The sequence below is a fragment of the Epinephelus fuscoguttatus genome, linkage group LG15 (assembly GCF_011397635.1).
Source record: "Epinephelus fuscoguttatus linkage group LG15, E.fuscoguttatus.final_Chr_v1".
NCBI lineage: Eukaryota > Metazoa > Chordata > Actinopteri > Perciformes > Serranidae > Epinephelus > Epinephelus fuscoguttatus.
The window spans coordinates 16888982-16906470 of record NC_064766.1 but is presented as its reverse complement, the minus strand read 5'-3'; the positions used below and the strand labels follow the sequence as shown (position 1 = coordinate 16906470).

Sequence of the window (17489 nt, the reverse complement as noted above, 5' to 3'; positions counted from 1 at the left end):
TTTACATACTATGCTATGCCTTTTTTTGACATACTATACGATGATTTTTTTGGCATACTATACCATGACTTTTTTTGGACGTACTATGCTATGACTTTTTTTTTTATGACATACTATACTATGATTTTTTTGACATACTATACTATGACTTTTTTGGCATACTATACCATGACTTTTTTTTGGATGTACCATGCTATGACTTTTTTATGACATACTATACTATGACTTCTTTTTGACATACTACACTAACATTTTTTTGACACTGTACTTTGACTTTTTTAGTAAATTAAATTTTTTTTTTTTTACAAACTATACTTTGTTTTAATGATTTTTTGTGACATACTATACCATGACTTTCTCGTGACTTTTTTATGACAAACTATACTAAGACATTTTTATGATTTTTTTTGACATACTATACGATGACTTTGTAAGACATTTTTGTGACACGCTATACTATGTCTACAAGTGTTTGTAATTTAACAAAAATTCAAAATTCGATTCATTGAAAAAATAAGTCTTAAACAATTAGTTTCAGCTCCACATACAGTACAAGTACTTTTATGAGATATTTATCAATACCTCTAATGAAACTTTTTGAAGAAATTACATAATCTGCATTAAATATTAACTGTTTTCAACTCTCATTAATATTAATGAAATGCATGCAGCAGGTTAGTACTAACTGCTCAAAAGGTTTATGGTCTTTGTGAGTCTCAGACTCTCAGATTATAGTATATATAAACCATGTAAACAAAAACAGGAAGATGTTTTGTTGCAGTTTTTTTTTCTCCATACAACAATGCCAAGAGAAAAGATACATTACAGGAAAATAAGACAGTACATGTGTGCCTTCTATATTTTTATTGCAATGATAAGATAGATATATTTCCAGACATCCAGTTTCATTAAATTATTCTCCAATATTGCATGAGACAGTCTTCAGAATGATATTGATCCAAATGTGGACAACCAGGTGATCAAAAGACACAGTTTTTGACCAGAGATAAAACATGAATGTTTTACAGTTTCACTTTTTATTTCCCCCAGAAATGTGCGATGAGAAGCAGCAGCATAGAGAGTAATAATACTACAATATACAACAGACCGATACTGTGCAACAGTCAAGAACAATTGGAAGAATTATTATTTTTTTTCTCTTTTGTGAAATGGTTATGCCAATATTGAGAGTACAGCAACTGGCAACTCAGGACAGAGAGATGCACTTTGCCCATTTGGGGAAGAAAAAAACAAATATATTAGAACAGAAACAACAACGTGGAGGTGTGAGTTAGAAAGTCAAAGAGCTACAAACCTCATCGGGATTACAGGAGACAGAACAAACTACTAAATACAGTCTAAGTGAGTTCAATTTTAGGCAAAACAATTAACTGTACAGAAAGCTGTGTGGAATATATTAAAAATATTGTTTCACTGTGAGGAGAGTTTTTGCCATGTCAGACTAAGTGGGAACCAACAGTGTTACACAAGCCACTGGTTTTATAACATCGGGTTAATGACTGACCATTTGTTAGTGAGAGAAGTGGTGATGTGGCAACAAACCAACCAGATAACATGTTCAATGTTATGGCTAATGTAAAAAACAAAACAAAACAAAACAAAAAAAAAAACCCAGAAAAATATTTATCTAATGAATTCCCGCTGTTTTCTTCTCCCAAATGTTAAGTTTAAATAATGAGTCGCTCTTTATGATTGTATAAAAACAAAAATGAACATTACAAAGTCTGTGGAATAAAAATTATCTTTCCTAATACAAAATAAAAATGAAAAAAAAAAAAAAGTTTTATAGTTCTTAGACTGTAATTAATGTATGTATATATTTGATATATCAATAGAATCCATATATAAATGATACATTTCTATTTTTTTTTTTATACTTAAATATAATCCTCGCTATGACTAAAAAGAGCATCTAAGACATTTCTAGCCAGGAGATAATATGAAGAACAGCTTGGACCATGGCCGCCAGTTACTAGGCTTTGACTGGAAATGAAACTGTAGTGGGGTCAGTGGACCAGCACCACTATTTTCACACATGACGGCTTGTGCGAGACCAGACAGAACTGGTTTGAGTGGGAGTCTAGTGCGAACAACTTTAAGCGGTTTCATTGAGACCAAAAATCTTTGTATATCTACACTAACAACTTTGTGCTGTGCTTTTTTTATTTAAATCTTTATTTTTTTTCCCAAAGACGCGAAAGGTTTTGAGGAGTTTGACACAAATTGACAAAAAAGTACCCCTCGCTCTCACACTCAACTCTCCATATTAAATCAGCATGCATAACATCATTATTAGTCGTGTTTGGCACTAGAGTTTACTTTATATCTGGTTCTGTTTGCAACGTTTAATCAGTGAACGTATTATTGTCTAGATTTAGTTGTACAACAAATGCTGCAATCTTTTTTTAAAAAAGAAACTTAAGTATGCCAGCTGTGTCCCAGTTGCTCACATTTACTCTTAAAGATGAGTCCCACATTATAAACATGAACTACTTCAGACTGTGTGGAGGATTGCACTATGATCATCAGCCATTTAAAAAACAAAACAGAACTTTTTTTTCTCACTGAAAATGGCAAGTACCTCAAGGAGCCGTGCTACTCTGCTTTCGTAATACTCCATCCAGCCACAACATGGTCGACGTTTAGGTTCCTTCGAGTAAACTACAGGATTTGGTCCATCCGGCTTGGTTCAGGTTTCAAAGCAGGTCAGTTTGCTTTAAGGGCTGCCTGAGAAAGCTATCAGACTCGCTGCCATTCAACAGGACGTGAAGCGTGCCGTAGCTGCCTCACCGAAAGAAGGTGACGGAATGGGGGCTTTCTTGCTAACGTGATTGTACCAACAACATGGAGCTCAAAGACGACAATAGAAGAAAAAAAGAGGAGGGGCAAAGAAACCATAGCTGCTCTCTGGTAGCTAAGTTCGAGCTTTGAACGCACATATGAAACATCTAAATGTAACCAAAAAGGGGACATAAATAAAGTATACTGAGTTAAAATAACACAGAAAGGAAACAGACAAAGACATGAAAACCCTCCATCAGGTCTGTTGTTGGTCTGATGGATTTTTTACGTTGACAACTTCCTCAGGCAAACATGTCGGTGGCAGTTTTCATTTTAACATAAATAACATTTGTGTGGGAGGAATCAGGATCCGCCATAAGGCTGCTTTTAGAATTTTTTTCCCCATTGTCGTAGCCATTTACGTTTTCATTGTTGTGTCTATCCCGGTACTGGTCTATCGGAACTGTTTAGTGGAAGATCTCAACAACAAGAGATGGAGTCTCTCCTCGGCGTCAGCAGGCTCAGAGAGGCCGGACGAGCAGGTCCTGGGATCACAGGAGGAAGGGAGGGAAGGGCAGAGAGAGAAAGAAGTGATGGGATTGTAAGGAGTTTATGTTTCAGCAGTCTGGGGTTTAGTCTCACTCTCGCCCCCTTCTTTCCTCTTTTGCGTCTCCTCGTCTTCCTCCTCCTCTTCTTCCTCCTCCTCTGTGTGCTGCTCCAGCTCCTCCCTGGTGATCATCTCAAAGTCGTTTCCGTTGCTGTGCTGCGAACCTTCGTCCTCCCGGCGGTCGCTGTCTGTGTCTGACTGGCGGTCCGCCCCCGTTCCCTCCCCCTCTGCTTCTTTACCCTCCTCGGCCTCTTTGCACTCCTCCTCTTCTTCCTCCTCCTCATCATCGCCGTCCTTTTTCTCGCTGTCCGACTTCTCGTCGCTGTCTGACTTTTGAGCCTTGTTGCCGCTGTTGTCCTTCTCGTCCATCTTGTCCGAGCCCTTCTTGCTGCTGGCTCGTGGTCCTTTGTACTCGTGAGTGTAGAGCGGCCTGAATGAGTCGATGAAACCGACGTCGGCCGTCAAGTTGGGGAGGAACCAGAAGTGGTGGCGGCCGCCGGTCACCAGCCAGATGATCAGGAAGAGGATGCAGCGGGCTAAAGAGAGAGGTAACAATCAGTGGGATCAATTTACATATATCAAACACATGTCTTTAACTTTAGTGGCATGAAAATCTATGTTAAACCCCCTGCTGTTCACCTGTGACTGAATGTTTGTCTTCAACACTGTTATTAAATTAAGTTGTATTACTGAGGTCATGGGGGTTAGAGACTTTGCAATCCTCATTAGAATGATGAATCACATTAATCCTGTCTTTCAATGATGTCAGTTTTTTTTTTTTAAACATGCTATAAACACATTTGCTTTTAGATTGTTTGGAGGAGACTTTGTATGAACTATCTTATTTTGAAACATACCAAACTCTTAATATTTGCTTTTTATTCTTGTGAACTATTTTTTCTTCTTTAAGATTCAAAAACTATTTGAATAAAACAAGATAAAGTTAATTGTTTGAACTAGTCTCAACCAGTAGAAATACACAACTGGTGACAAGGGATCGCACATGGATATTAAAGGTGTCACAAGAGAAAAAAAGCTGGAAACCTTTGCTGTACACACAGTGGAAGTATTGCATTAGACAAGCGTTTAATTAAATGCAGGAACTTAATGCAGGAATCTAGAGTACATGTACTTACCTACAGCAAGAAGCAATATACTAGCCACAAAGCAGCCTGCTGCGACACTTAGATAGTAAACTCCTACACGCATTTCTGCTGGCCACAGTGGGAACAGAGTGGCTGCTATCACAGCAATAACTGAAAGACAAACACACACGCACAGATGGTGTGAGAACAAAAAAGTAAAAATCAGCTGCAATCAGTAACAAGTAGCCCTCCATTCAGTTCTTGTTCAGAAGAACTCCATTTATGATTTTCAGCCACTGACTCACCGAGTATCAGTCCCATGGCAAATGTCTTGAAATGAACAGGATCGTAAATCCACACATACACCTGAAGAAAGGAGACACAGTTTGTGATTAGAAGCATTTCAGGATCACAAACATTTCTCTACACACACAAGCACAAAAAACTCTAAGACCACATTAAAATCTGTCATATTCACATTAACCCTTCAAATAATTAGAAACTTTGAGGATGCAGAAACATGCGCAAACATTCAGAAACATGTTATGACATGTTACATGAAGAAAAAATATTTAAGATCCTGCACCATTTTTAGGTGAGCAACCAAATTCTAACCAACTTAACTCTTCTGTACAAAAAGGCAGATTTCATTGTATTCTTTCCATTGAAGCATGTGTTCAGATGGGTTCAGACGACACTCAGGTGGACTTGACCTCCTCATCTGAGGCTCATTCAACTTGCAGCCAGTGTTGACTGGTTATAAATGCGTCTGTGCCTCAAGTTTCCAGCAGATCATTATTTGACAGGCAGCACTGTGATAATTGGAAACATGGCATCAGAACTAAGCCAAAGTGTTAGAATTCAAATTGTTATTCTGAGCATTTTCAGGGTCAAATCATGGCTAGACTAAAAGTTTTTGAGGGGGTTGTATGTGGAAATCTAAAATGCTTTGGAAGAACTAGTTGACTGGCTGGCTCAGGAGGAAGAGCAGGTCATCCATGATGCCTAGCTCCTCCAGTCCGCATGTCGAAGTGAACTTGGGCGTATGAATGACTTTAACTGATGAGCACCTTGTATGGTAGCCTCAACCACCTGTGTATGAATGTGAGATGTAGGGTAAAAATGCTTTGAGTGTTCAGATGACAAGAAAGGTGCTATACAAGTGCAAGTCCACTCCATTTACCATGAAGACCAAAGAAGCTCCCAGAGTCCTGACTGTCATGGACTTAACTCCACAGTGACCTGACCTACACCACACTGAACATACATGGAGGCACCTGAACACTGAGAAAGCCCTGTGGCAACACAAGAAGCTCTTTGGAGCATTCTCAAATCATGCTGGGATAACACAGGTCATCAGGTTTTGCCCCAACTTGTGGATTTCATGCTAGCTCGAGTGCATGCTGTCATCAAAGCAAAAGGGGGACGTACCAAATGCTAAGACATACTGAAACTCATGTAGGCTAAACTTTTCAAATATTCAACTTTTCACTCAAATTGTTAAGCTGATATTAGCATTTGTATTGAAAAAAAAAGGTGTTTCATTCCTAACCAATCTTGCCTAGTGGTCACAGACTTTTGGACTATACACACACACACACACACACACACACACACACACACACACACACACGTACATACACAGTATATTTATCCTCTACACACACTCACTTCATTTCCATCTAGAAAAAGCTGATCTTCATGAGGCTCCAGTTTAAACTTCTTCTTCACCTCTTTCTTCTTCTTGGGGGTTCCAGGGCTGTCATCCTATGAAAACATATAATTTAAAAATACAAATATTTTATATAAAATCTATCCTTGACTTACAAATCCTTTTTTTGCAGTGTGATCTATATGCTTATTCACTTTCTTGATGAGAATTGGTTGAGAACATTGGTACCACTCTCATATCTGTACGGTAAATATGAAGCTATAGCCAGCAGCGAGTTAGCTTAGCTTAGCACAAAGACTGGAAACAGGGGTAACAGCTAGCCTGGCTGTGTCTGAAAGGAAACAAAATCCACCTACCAGCTCACAAGCTAACACTTTATGTGTCTTCTATTTACTCTGTACAAAAACTGGTGTGAGAATGACAGGCTTTCCCAAACTGTCAAACGTTTCCTTCGAGTGTTGATGTTATTAGATGGTCTGCAATCAATGCAGCAATTCAGCTGGTTATAGTTGGCCGGTCAGACTATTAACTCAAACTGGCATTTGGCCGATAAAAACCTAACTGGTAAATTTTCTACTTGATCATGGTTTCCCTTTTTACTGACCCAGACCTGACACCATGAACACACTGAGCTGCTTCTTTCCAGGATTTCTAAAGATCTGTCCACAGCAAAGTTAATATCTACCCATTTACTGTCAGGCTCCGCGGTGTCAAGGCAACTGACCGGTCATTAAACAAACATACAAAAGTGTAACCTGTGCAACACTGATTACCCTGTTCAGATAGATCCCACTGTCAAAGCAGAACAATAAAAATATACTGATGTATACTAAATCCTCCAACAGTGACAATACTATCCTTTAAAGGCAGGTAACAATAGTAATGATAATAATAATAATCCCAATAATCTCAGGGGTTTAGTCAACATTAAAAGAAACAGTGTTGGGTAACGTACACTCTTCTCTTTCTTGATTTCAGCCACCTCAGACTCTTTTTTCTTCTCTTTCTCCTTCTTCCCTTTTTTCTCCTCCTCTTTGCCGCTGTCACCCTTGGTCTTCTCCTTCTCTTTCTCCTTCTCTTTTTCCTTTTCTTTCTCTTTTTCTTTCTCCTTCTTGGTGTCTTTCTCAGGTTTTTTCTTCATCACTTTGAGAGCCCGGTGGAAGAACTGCTTCTTTAGGAGTCTACAGAGGAGGAGGATAACTGGTTATTCAAATAAACACAAGAAGTTTGTGCTCTAGAAAAGGATCAGCACTCAGTGAATAACCTCCTAAGCCCTATGATAAGCTATTATGGCAAGGCTTAACTATACAGACCAGTGAGCAGTGATAACTAACATGTCTTTGGAGTGATCAGGTGGGAATAATAATTATAAATAATGTTTTAGTTTAAATCAACATCAGTGTGCTCAGACTCAAAGGTCATGTGAAGGATTTTATCTCAAAATGCAAATATTTCAGCCTGGCATTTGCATGTCCCATCTGTTGGTTGCTCAGCAAGACTGAAAGAAATTTATTTAAATTGTAGTTTCATGCCTGCAGGGCTCAGCATCTGTTTTGATAATACATTTTTGAAGTCTCTTTTTGAGCAGTAACACCAAAAACTCGTTAGTTCCCACTTCCAAACGTCGATACTTGCTGGGGTTTGTCATCCTCTATGATTGTAAACTGAATATGTAACACTATGAAGGCATCACCTTAGGTTTTGGCAAAATGCGTCAGACTGTTTTCATTGTTTTCAAACATTTCATAGACCAACAAATTACTGGATAAATCAAGAAAACAATCAGTAAAATTAATTGATCGTATAAATAATCCTACATACCATTCACCATATTGAAAGTGTATGAATAAAAAAACTTAGATACTTTATTTTAGAATGAAATCCTGCATATGACAAATGTTTTTTTATCTACAACATCAGAGGTGTAGCAAAGTGTATTACGCAAAGTGTGTTACGCAGCGAACCTGTTGCAGTAATCCAACACAGACTCCCTGGTGGTAAACAGCGCCTCCTCTCCCTTCTTAGCTTTGGCCCACTTGGAGTCCAGCAGACAGTCCACTGCCTTGGAGGCTAAAGGTGGGGACACAGAGACGGACAACATTACAAAAACAGAGATTGATATTGGGTCAAAAATGCCATGCAGCCATGATCATTGTATTCTGTGTTATTATACTTTTTAATCAGCAGTGCAGAGGCCTGTGTTGAATCAAAATTCACTAGGTTAATGTGCACCCAGCTTATTGATTGGACTCCAATACATTTAAAAATGGAATTTAATGTAAACTGGAATGACATTTAAAATTTCCTTCTCTTTAACTTTAAAACATATGATTGTTGATTTTTGCAACTTTTGGAGCAGTAGAACCAAACTGTGAACACAACATTGACACATCATCACTTTATACGATGATACTGCTAACTCCTGAGCAAACAGCTGCTTATTTAAACATCCAGCAGTCACAGAGCGACATGATCATTCATTTAGGGTTCCATCCACCTGATGAATTAAGTAACATAATCAGTATCTTTTCTCTCTGTTTCTGGTCTCTACTAACTCCTCAAGAGGGATATTTGGCTGTTAAGCAGCTCACTCCACTGTGCTCATCAGCTGGTCACTGCCTCTGCATGTTGATTCCTGTTGAACAGGTAGTGTAAAGTGTTTTTTTATGAGGTTTTGACTAAAAAAGGCAACCTGCTGTGGCTGAAAATGGTGCTATGAGAGCAGTCAGAGTGAACCAAAATGGTAAATTTGCAGCTAAATAGCGAAACAATGAGCTGAAACTCACTATAAAGCTGCGTAAAACCAAGTAGAACAGCAGAATCACTGAGTTCATGACTAGCACCTCTTTTATAGTTTAATTTGCTACATTCTTATTGCAAAAATATTGCTCACAGCCACTTTAAGAACGTGTACTTATCCCTTCACCTGACAGTGATGATACTAACAAACTGAATAGTGGCTGCACAGGGAGTCTCACACTTATTACTCAAAGGTCTGCATCTGATTTTTATTCAAGGTTAGAAGTTTTGGAATGATTGGTGATAACAAAATAACATTTCATCAACCCAATTACACCTTTTAAGCAACATACATTCAAGTTCAAGACAGTCAAGATGGCCAAAATACATTTAAATCTAGTGGGAGAAACAAAATAAATGCACATTTGTCCACTCACTCCTCTCTGAATACTTTGTTTTCATGGTCACCTTTTCCTTTCTCTTTTTCTTTTCTCTTTTTAGACGACTACATCTTAACCTCTGTGGTGAAAAAGTGTTACTTGTCACCAACTGACTCTACTTTGTCATTGCAATTAATTAAAACTGAGGCAGACACGGCTCGGACAGTTACTATATCTGACTCAGACATATTCTTACAACTACATCTAGACTAGTTTTAGAAATAGTGTGCTGGAGAAACTGAGACATACTCTGTATCTGTGATTTAAGAGCTGATAGCAAAGTCTCGGGAGTAATGTTAATGCTTGAACTTGGCAGTAGCAACACACAGATCTCTCCAGCAGCTGACGTTGCCATGACAGCAATGTCAACGATATGGAAATTAAACCCACAATCATCTGGGGACAGGATCACTGTGAATGATCTCCAGCTACACTGTATATTCAAACTCACAAATAATTTATTGATCAAGAGAAAAATAATTTAAAACAGAGACACTTCATAACGTGTTGCATTCATAACACGAGGTCTGGGCTGGGTCCAGATGCAGACCGTGGTCAGGACTGTCAGACTGTAGACAGCTGTCCACAGCAAAGGTAAGCAACTGTAAGGTCATGTGATGGTGATGAGAGCAATAAGCGGCCTCAGCAGTCACTACTTAGTCTACCCAAAACTACTGAGCAAACAGCATTTCCCAACATCATGCCACAGAACAACACCATTATACATACTGTGTGGGAGGATCGGGTCGGTAAATGAGACTCCAGTGGAAACATTTGTTTAAGAATTTGGCAACTCCTCAGTAATGTGGCACAGTTCGACCCAACACTACAAAAGGTTTTTATTTACTGTGACAAAATCAAATGCAGCTGAATCTCTGTTCAGTAAACGCAACTGGCTGTGTGTCTGAAAACAAACACAGGGGAGGGTTTGATCTCTTGATTCACACTCCACCCCATGTGGCAAGGTGTTGTGTGTTTCACCTCTTGCCTAACATCCCACAGCTGAGCACTAACCAATAAAATAGTCGACTCGGTGGCCCATCATGTTGGTAGACTTGGTGGGGCAGTTGAATCTGAGGTACTTGGCCACCGCCTTCTCCTCCTTGGTGGGCTCACTCACCTCCTGCAGGGCAAGCCAGACAAACACACACATAAATATTCACACAGAAAAACAACATCACAGTCAGGCAGTGATGCTCTACTATAATCTAGCATTGAACTACAGACAGAGAACCAATAGCAAATTTTACAGCTACATCTAGGACAGGGCAAACATATCCAGCATGAGTCAACACAAGTAAGGAAAAATAATAAACTCATATTCACGTATTAAAAAAAGCTTGACATTACATTTATCAGTATCAAGAAAATTAGGACTATTTATTATGATATAGCAACATCTGTTGAAATGCACAACATCTGTCAACATAATGCTTTAACCCTGCAAAAAATAATGGTACGATTGATCTGCAGTACTATTATTATTGTTACTGCACACCGGATTATACTGTAGGGTCATGTCAACACAACACCATAACACGAAAAACTATGGCTATATTAAAAATAGAGTATTAAGTCAAGTCTTGCTCAACAAGCTTAATGTAAAGAAAGTGGCCACACGATTAATCAAATTATTATCGCAATTGCAATATGGCCAAGTGCAATGTCCAAACTGTAGGAGCCACAATTTTTCGATAAGGGTAAACTGTGCCACAACATGCCATTATGTATAAAGCATTGTGCTACAGAGATGCCCTGACCAATAAAATCATATTCTTAGAAATGAGGGAACATGCTTGTTTGGTACAGACCCTAGTAAAAATCACAGTATCATAATTTTTATATTTCAGTAAAATCGTGACTCACATTGCAAGCACAATATCTGTCAAAATCATAGCAATGTATTTATTTTGCATATCATATGTAGCCCTAAAAAAGAAGTATCTGTATCAGGGTTTCTGCACTGCAGTGCACTTTGTAAGTGTGCCTTTTATTGAGGTCAACTCTTGTGATGTGAAAGCAGGTGTTGTGGGTGATTTAATCTAAAGCAACTGATTTTAAATTGCTACATTTATACAATTATGTGAATATTTGTCAAAACTAGAAAACTGAGATTTAATATAACTTGATTAAAGTGTCGGTTTTGCAGTGAATTAAATGCCTGATAAATGTAGGTTTTTCAAAAGCGTAACATTACATTTAAGCTAATATTACCATAAACCCAGTCCTTCTCATTGATTTCCAGCAATGTCCAAAACAGCCAAATAAAATCAGGAATCAATCAGTATAAAAAGTCCAAAAGTTACTGACAGCTGTTTAATTTTATCTGACCACATCCATACTACATTTGTAGGATCAATCATGAATATTTTACTGTCCATCACAAAAAGAACAAAACAGATGTATCTGTAGGGTTGTTGACATCTGTGGCTGTGGAAATTTACTCTCTGGCCAATCAACAGAAAACAATCTATTTAGCAAAAAACTTTTAAGTTTCATTTTGTGATCATATCTATCTAACAAAATGTGGTTCAAATACTGTTGAAATCTGAGTGACTCAGTAAAAGCCTCCAGAGTCAGGTAAACTTTGTCTACTTTATACACCCAGTGTCATAAACTGCAAATGTTCATCTGTAGCAATAACAGAGTGACCAAACTCTTCCTCCCTCCTCACAACATCTGTACTGTCTGCCCGCCTGCAGCACTAAACCACATGCCAACACGCAGGGAATGAGAGCATCAGCACAATGAGAGTCAGTGCTGCTTTATCCAGTCCAGCTGGCTCTGGCCAGCAACATGAGGAAGACTAGGCCATCAAACAAGCCTTTGTTTAAAGAAACAGGTATCAGTCACACTGCTCAGTTACATGAGACCAGTAAATGGAAAGCCCCCTTTCACCGTCTATATGATCTACCTGGCATGATCACATGAGGATTAGCTGCTCTGCTCTAACAGCCATAGTATGTGAGGATGTGTTACTACTGCACACCAAGTCCAAAGCACCAGTCCTTCAAGTCAATATCCAAGTAACAGTTTTGGCTAGAAATGCATCTCATTTCAACACTTGAATACTGTAAGACACAGTGGTAAACAGCACACGAATACTTCAGAGGAATCATGTCGTAAAAGGAGATAACTATTGTGTAATGTAGTGTGGTGATCTTAGGGAGCCTCTTTAAAGACATAAAGAGATAACAGTATGTGTTGTTATGCAACTAAACTTGAACATGCAGAGACTTATATTTAGATGGGTGGTTTATTAGGGAACACCCACCTCGAACTAATGCAACAGCCCTGTAGTAAGTCCAACCTACATGAAGGTTATGAAGTTGCAGCTTTTTCAGGGAGGTTTTATTTCACCTTTATAATCCTTTTGTAAGATGTAGTTTCTGGGGCTGCTGTTGAACCATATGCATTATACTGAGAAGTGTTTCTTAAATCTAGTCTACTTCTTCGATTTTATCACAGTAGAAAATCACTCAGAACTGAATGTTACAACCTACATGGATGTAGGATTTAATTATTGCAGGTCTGTTGAATTAGACAGCATTAGCTATCGAAGTGAACCAAGTGCACATTGAAATAATCGTCTTGGCTTCATGTCAATCCTTGAATGCTGTGATGTAAAGCACAAACAAGAGGTATTTCAAAAATAAAGTAAAGCTGTGTGTAATGTAGAGTGGTGAGGTTGGTGATACCTTCTTTTGGTTTTAGGTATGCTTATAAATGAGATAAACAGCATGTGTTTGTCAGGTGGCTGAACTGGGATGGGCAAGAGTACTACACCTAGTTGGTGGTACATTAGGTACACCTAGCTACAACTATATAATGTAACAAATCCTGCCTTCATGAGAGTTAAAATGTTACTTTTGGAGGCCGTAGTTTTTTTGTGCTGTTAAACTGTTAGACTGAGACGTGTAATACATTAGAGGCTAATGTTTAGTCTTCATTTATATAAACATTTCTAAAGCTGCTTTAACAGAAACTGAAACACCATGAATGTAGGATTTATTGCAGGGCTGCTGAATTAGAGAGCATTAGTTTCAGCTAGATGTACTCCATAAATCGGTAACTAAATATTTATCCAAGTGACATTCCCTGACTACAATTCCAATACAGCCCATATTTGGTGTAAGGTAGAGCACAATCAAATGTTTTTTAGTAATCAAGAGAAACTGAGCTAAAAAAACAAACAGGTAACTGTGTTATGCAGACTGATGATGTTGGTGACGAACAGGCCTCTTAAACTGTGGACCACTCATAGTATGTGTTGTTATGCAGCCGAGCTTAAATGCACAAAAGGCGAATACAACACTATCATTAATCTACAATTATAGCACATGGAGTAAAAACAGCTCAGCTTAGTTTATCCCACTGCTTTGTAGGATATTACTGCTGTGTCCCATTTATCACACTACTTACTAGCTGTATGTACGTACTTTAATAATCCCTTCTAGTATGGTTAGAACTAGTATACAATTAACATAGCTGAAACAATAAAACCACTGGGGTTTGAAGTGATTAAAATTGATCATCTCGTTAGAATGCAATGTTCTGCAGGAAACCTTGAGTCCTGGCATTTATGTGGATGCCGCTTGACACGTTCCTTCCGGCCAAACATCATTGCAGTTGCAAACTAAGTATGTCCCCTCATGGCAACAGCACTTCCCGATGGCAGTGCCTCCCCAGCAGGACAATGCACCATGACACACTACAAAAACTATTCAGGAGTGGCCTAAGAGAACGTTACAAATAGCTCAAGATGTCAACCTGGCCTCCAAAGTCCCCGGGTTCCAATCCAATCAAGCATTTGTGTGTGGAGCGTGTGGGACATGCGGTATCCAAGAGGTACTCCCCAATCCACAGTGGGGACTCCTTGGATTGGACTTGGCTCTAACCTGTCAAGGCATGGACACAAGACCTCTGAGAGGTGTCTTGTGGTGTCTGGCTGCAGATCCATTGAGTCCTGTGGGTTGTGAGATGTGGTACCAGCATGACCCACAGATGATCAAATGGATTGGGATATGGGGAGTTTGGAGGCCAGGATGACGCCTTGATCTTGTTGTTACATTCCTCGGACCATTCCCAAACAATTTTTGCGGTGTGGCATGACGCATTATCCTGCCGGGGGGGCCACTGCCATCAGCGAGTGCTGTTGCCATGAGGGGGTTACTGCGTCTGCAACAGTATTCTGTTCTGGGGGGTGGAACGTGTCAGATGGCATCCACATGAATGCCAGAGCCCAAGGTTTCCCAGCAAAATGTTGCATTGTAAGGAGATGATCAATGTTATTCACTTCATCTGTCAGTGGTTTTAATGCTGTGGCAGCTCGGTGTACAGTTTAATTGGTCCTATTATTACCAACTGTGAGCTGCCTTCCTTCTATCCACTACTTTGTTTTTTCCACTATAAATACTAACATATTTGAGTATTCTTTATTTTGTCCCCTTGCCAGATTTATCACACAACAAACCCAAACCTGATCAGAACTAGTTTAAAGTATGAACCTGGGTCACAGCTCATGTCTAGCATTAATCATCTGACAATAATTGAACTGAGTTCAAATAAAGTTCTTGCTAATTTAGATTGTATGCATATACGTCGATGGACAACTGAAATGGGAGCCTGTTCATGTCCCCTTGAGGTGCTCTTCCCCGGTGGCTGGCTTCGGTGTTACAAACATAAATGTGTCATGGTTTAATTAAGGCTTAAAATTCAAAAATCTAACTCCTGACACTTACTTTAACATGCTCAGGAGTCGTGTCTAAGTTGACTGACCTGTAGCCACTCTGTAAACTGTTGCTTCAGCAGACATCAATGCTTTTGTCTTTATAGCGCTCCAGTTACCACACTAATTTGCTGCTACCTGCACAATAAGTTACATTATAATGTAATGTGTTGACTCATTAATTAAAATTCTCGCAGATTGCCTCACGTTATGTAAACACGTCTGGTTAGAGCTGACGCAGCTTAGCCAGAAAAACGTTTACAGCCAGTTCTAGCAGAATAAAGATGGTGGACTGTGGAGACGGCTCAGTACAAAATGTAACAGCACCAGTCATATATGTATATCAGCGTGAGTGCTACAGGCAATGCAAATAATATCTACCTCTGAAACGTGTCATTAAAACACAAATACTAACATTTGTTTTCGCTAGCCAGCTAATGCTAGCTACCGTTAGCTAACATCTAGCTTCATCTGCCGCCGGTTAACGGCTCCCCACGAGGATGCTGCCACTAGCGAACAACCCGCAACAGGTCGTAAACCCGCACACGGTTTTTACTCGCTGCCTCTGAGCTTGCACGGGCAGTAATTTCTATGAATTGAGAGGTGTTACCTGGATCCGCTTCTTGTGCCTCCTGCGCTCCGCCATGATCCTCCAACTCAGCTACTCTGACGTGCGCGGGGCTGCGCACGCGCATGGAGCGTGTAGTATCGCGAGACCAAGTGATTAACGGTTAAAAAAGCAAACGATAATTTCATTCATAACTGAGACAGTTAAACAAACAGTATGGACTTAGTGTCTTTTTGTTGCTGTTTTGTAGCACAATTTCTATTATTATGCATATATATCCATATTATTACCTTTGAATTTTATTTACAATATATTCATAAGCAGTGGTTGAAAGTAGCTAAGAACATTTACTCATGTACTGAAGCCTTTTTTTGAGGTAGCCTACTTGTACTATAGCCTACGTGACCATTACCGTTTTCTGCTATTTGAAGCAAAGGCAGGAAGCAGAGCCCTCTTATAGAAGCACACACAGGTACACACAGAGACAAACATGTTCAGACACACTCAGAACAGTGAGAGACCCTGGCCACAGCATATCCAACTCCCAAGGCTCAGTGTTTGTCATTAATAACACAAAAAGCCCTGCTTCTGCACCTCTCAGAGCAGCGCAGACAGCATTTGGGCCATAAAAATGTTCTCACTGAAGAAAAAGGCAGATTTAGAGAGCTCTCATGAAGCATAAACAGCTGGAGAGATGGGAAAACATGATTGCAGCAGCAGTCCAGGCAGCAGACTTCCTCACAAATTATTGCCATACAGTGTGAATGGATTGGATTAAAATTTTGCCATGTCTTGGGTTGATATTTTATAGGTCCAGTGTGTAGGATGTAGGGGATATATTAGCAGAAGTGGAAAATAATACAGTAAATTTGTTTTCCTGTGTGGAATCATATTTTTGTTGGCTCATGGTAAAAACCTCCTGAATATCTGAATCTGAGGACATCTGGGTAAAAAGGTGAGCACACATTAGCAGGTGCTGGGCTAGCGGTCCCTCTTTGACATGCCAAACAGTGTCGGACAAACACTGATTTGTAACTTGAAACTGCTTAATTCAGTGATTTTACCGGTTTGCAATCATCAGTCCGTTTGTTTTGGAGAAAAAGAGACCTCTGTGGAAAAGTCGGCTTACAGCAAAAACCTCCTGAACATCTGGATCAGGAATATGGTGAACACACACTGAATTATCTGAGGAAATAGGTGAGCACATATTAGCAGTTGCTGGGCTAGCAGCCCATTTCTGACATGCTAAACAGCATTGGAGAAACACTGATTTGTAACTTGAATCTGCTTTATTCAGTGTTTTCACTGGTTTTAAACACCTGGTCTGTTTGTTTCAGAGAGAAAGAGACCTCTGCAGCTAAATCGGCTCCACGTAAAGTCCTCACGAGCAAAGAACAATAAAGGAACGCTAACTGGGAGAAGTTTTACCTGGTTGTACTCTGCAATCCTCACCACCAGCTGCCACCGGTAAATAGGGAGCTTGTGGATGGTAAAGAGTCTGGACCAAGTGTTACACATCATAGTTTTGTCTCGTCATGGTCTGATGCCGTGACTATATGTGATTCTGGGATTTATTGTATAAAAGCTGCTTTTGTAAAAAATACTACTTTAAGCTTTTGGTATATCTGCGTCAATGCACCAAGATCTTCTCTGATATCAGATTTATGTTGTAATAAACTTCTATTAACATAAGGAAAACTGAGGCTCATTAAGATTAAGTGAAGAACGAAGTACAAGTTTTCAGATGTTCTGTAATAACTGTAGGTACATGCCTGTAAACAAACGTCTTTATTTACTTTTAGTTATCACCAAATAGATTTCACAGTTTTTTTGTGTAAATGTTCAAAA

General features: G+C 39.2%; 1 protein-coding gene across 1 annotated transcript; it reads right to left on the bottom strand.

Annotated features, from left to right (window-relative positions):
- Positions 1 to 849: 849 nt before the first annotated feature.
- sec62 (SEC62 homolog, preprotein translocation factor) lies at positions 850 to 15760 on the bottom strand. Its single transcript, XM_049598336.1, has 8 exons — positions 15684 to 15760; positions 10360 to 10468; positions 8131 to 8236; positions 7122 to 7347; positions 6166 to 6261; positions 4800 to 4860; positions 4546 to 4665; positions 850 to 3945 (listed from the first exon to the last, which is right to left on the bottom strand). Exons 1-8 carry the CDS (start codon positions 15717 to 15719, stop codon positions 3413 to 3415), a joined length of 1287 nt encoding a protein of 428 aa, XP_049454293.1. The 5' UTR covers positions 15720 to 15760; the 3' UTR covers positions 850 to 3412.
- Between the last annotated feature and the right edge of the window lie 1729 nt (positions 15761 to 17489).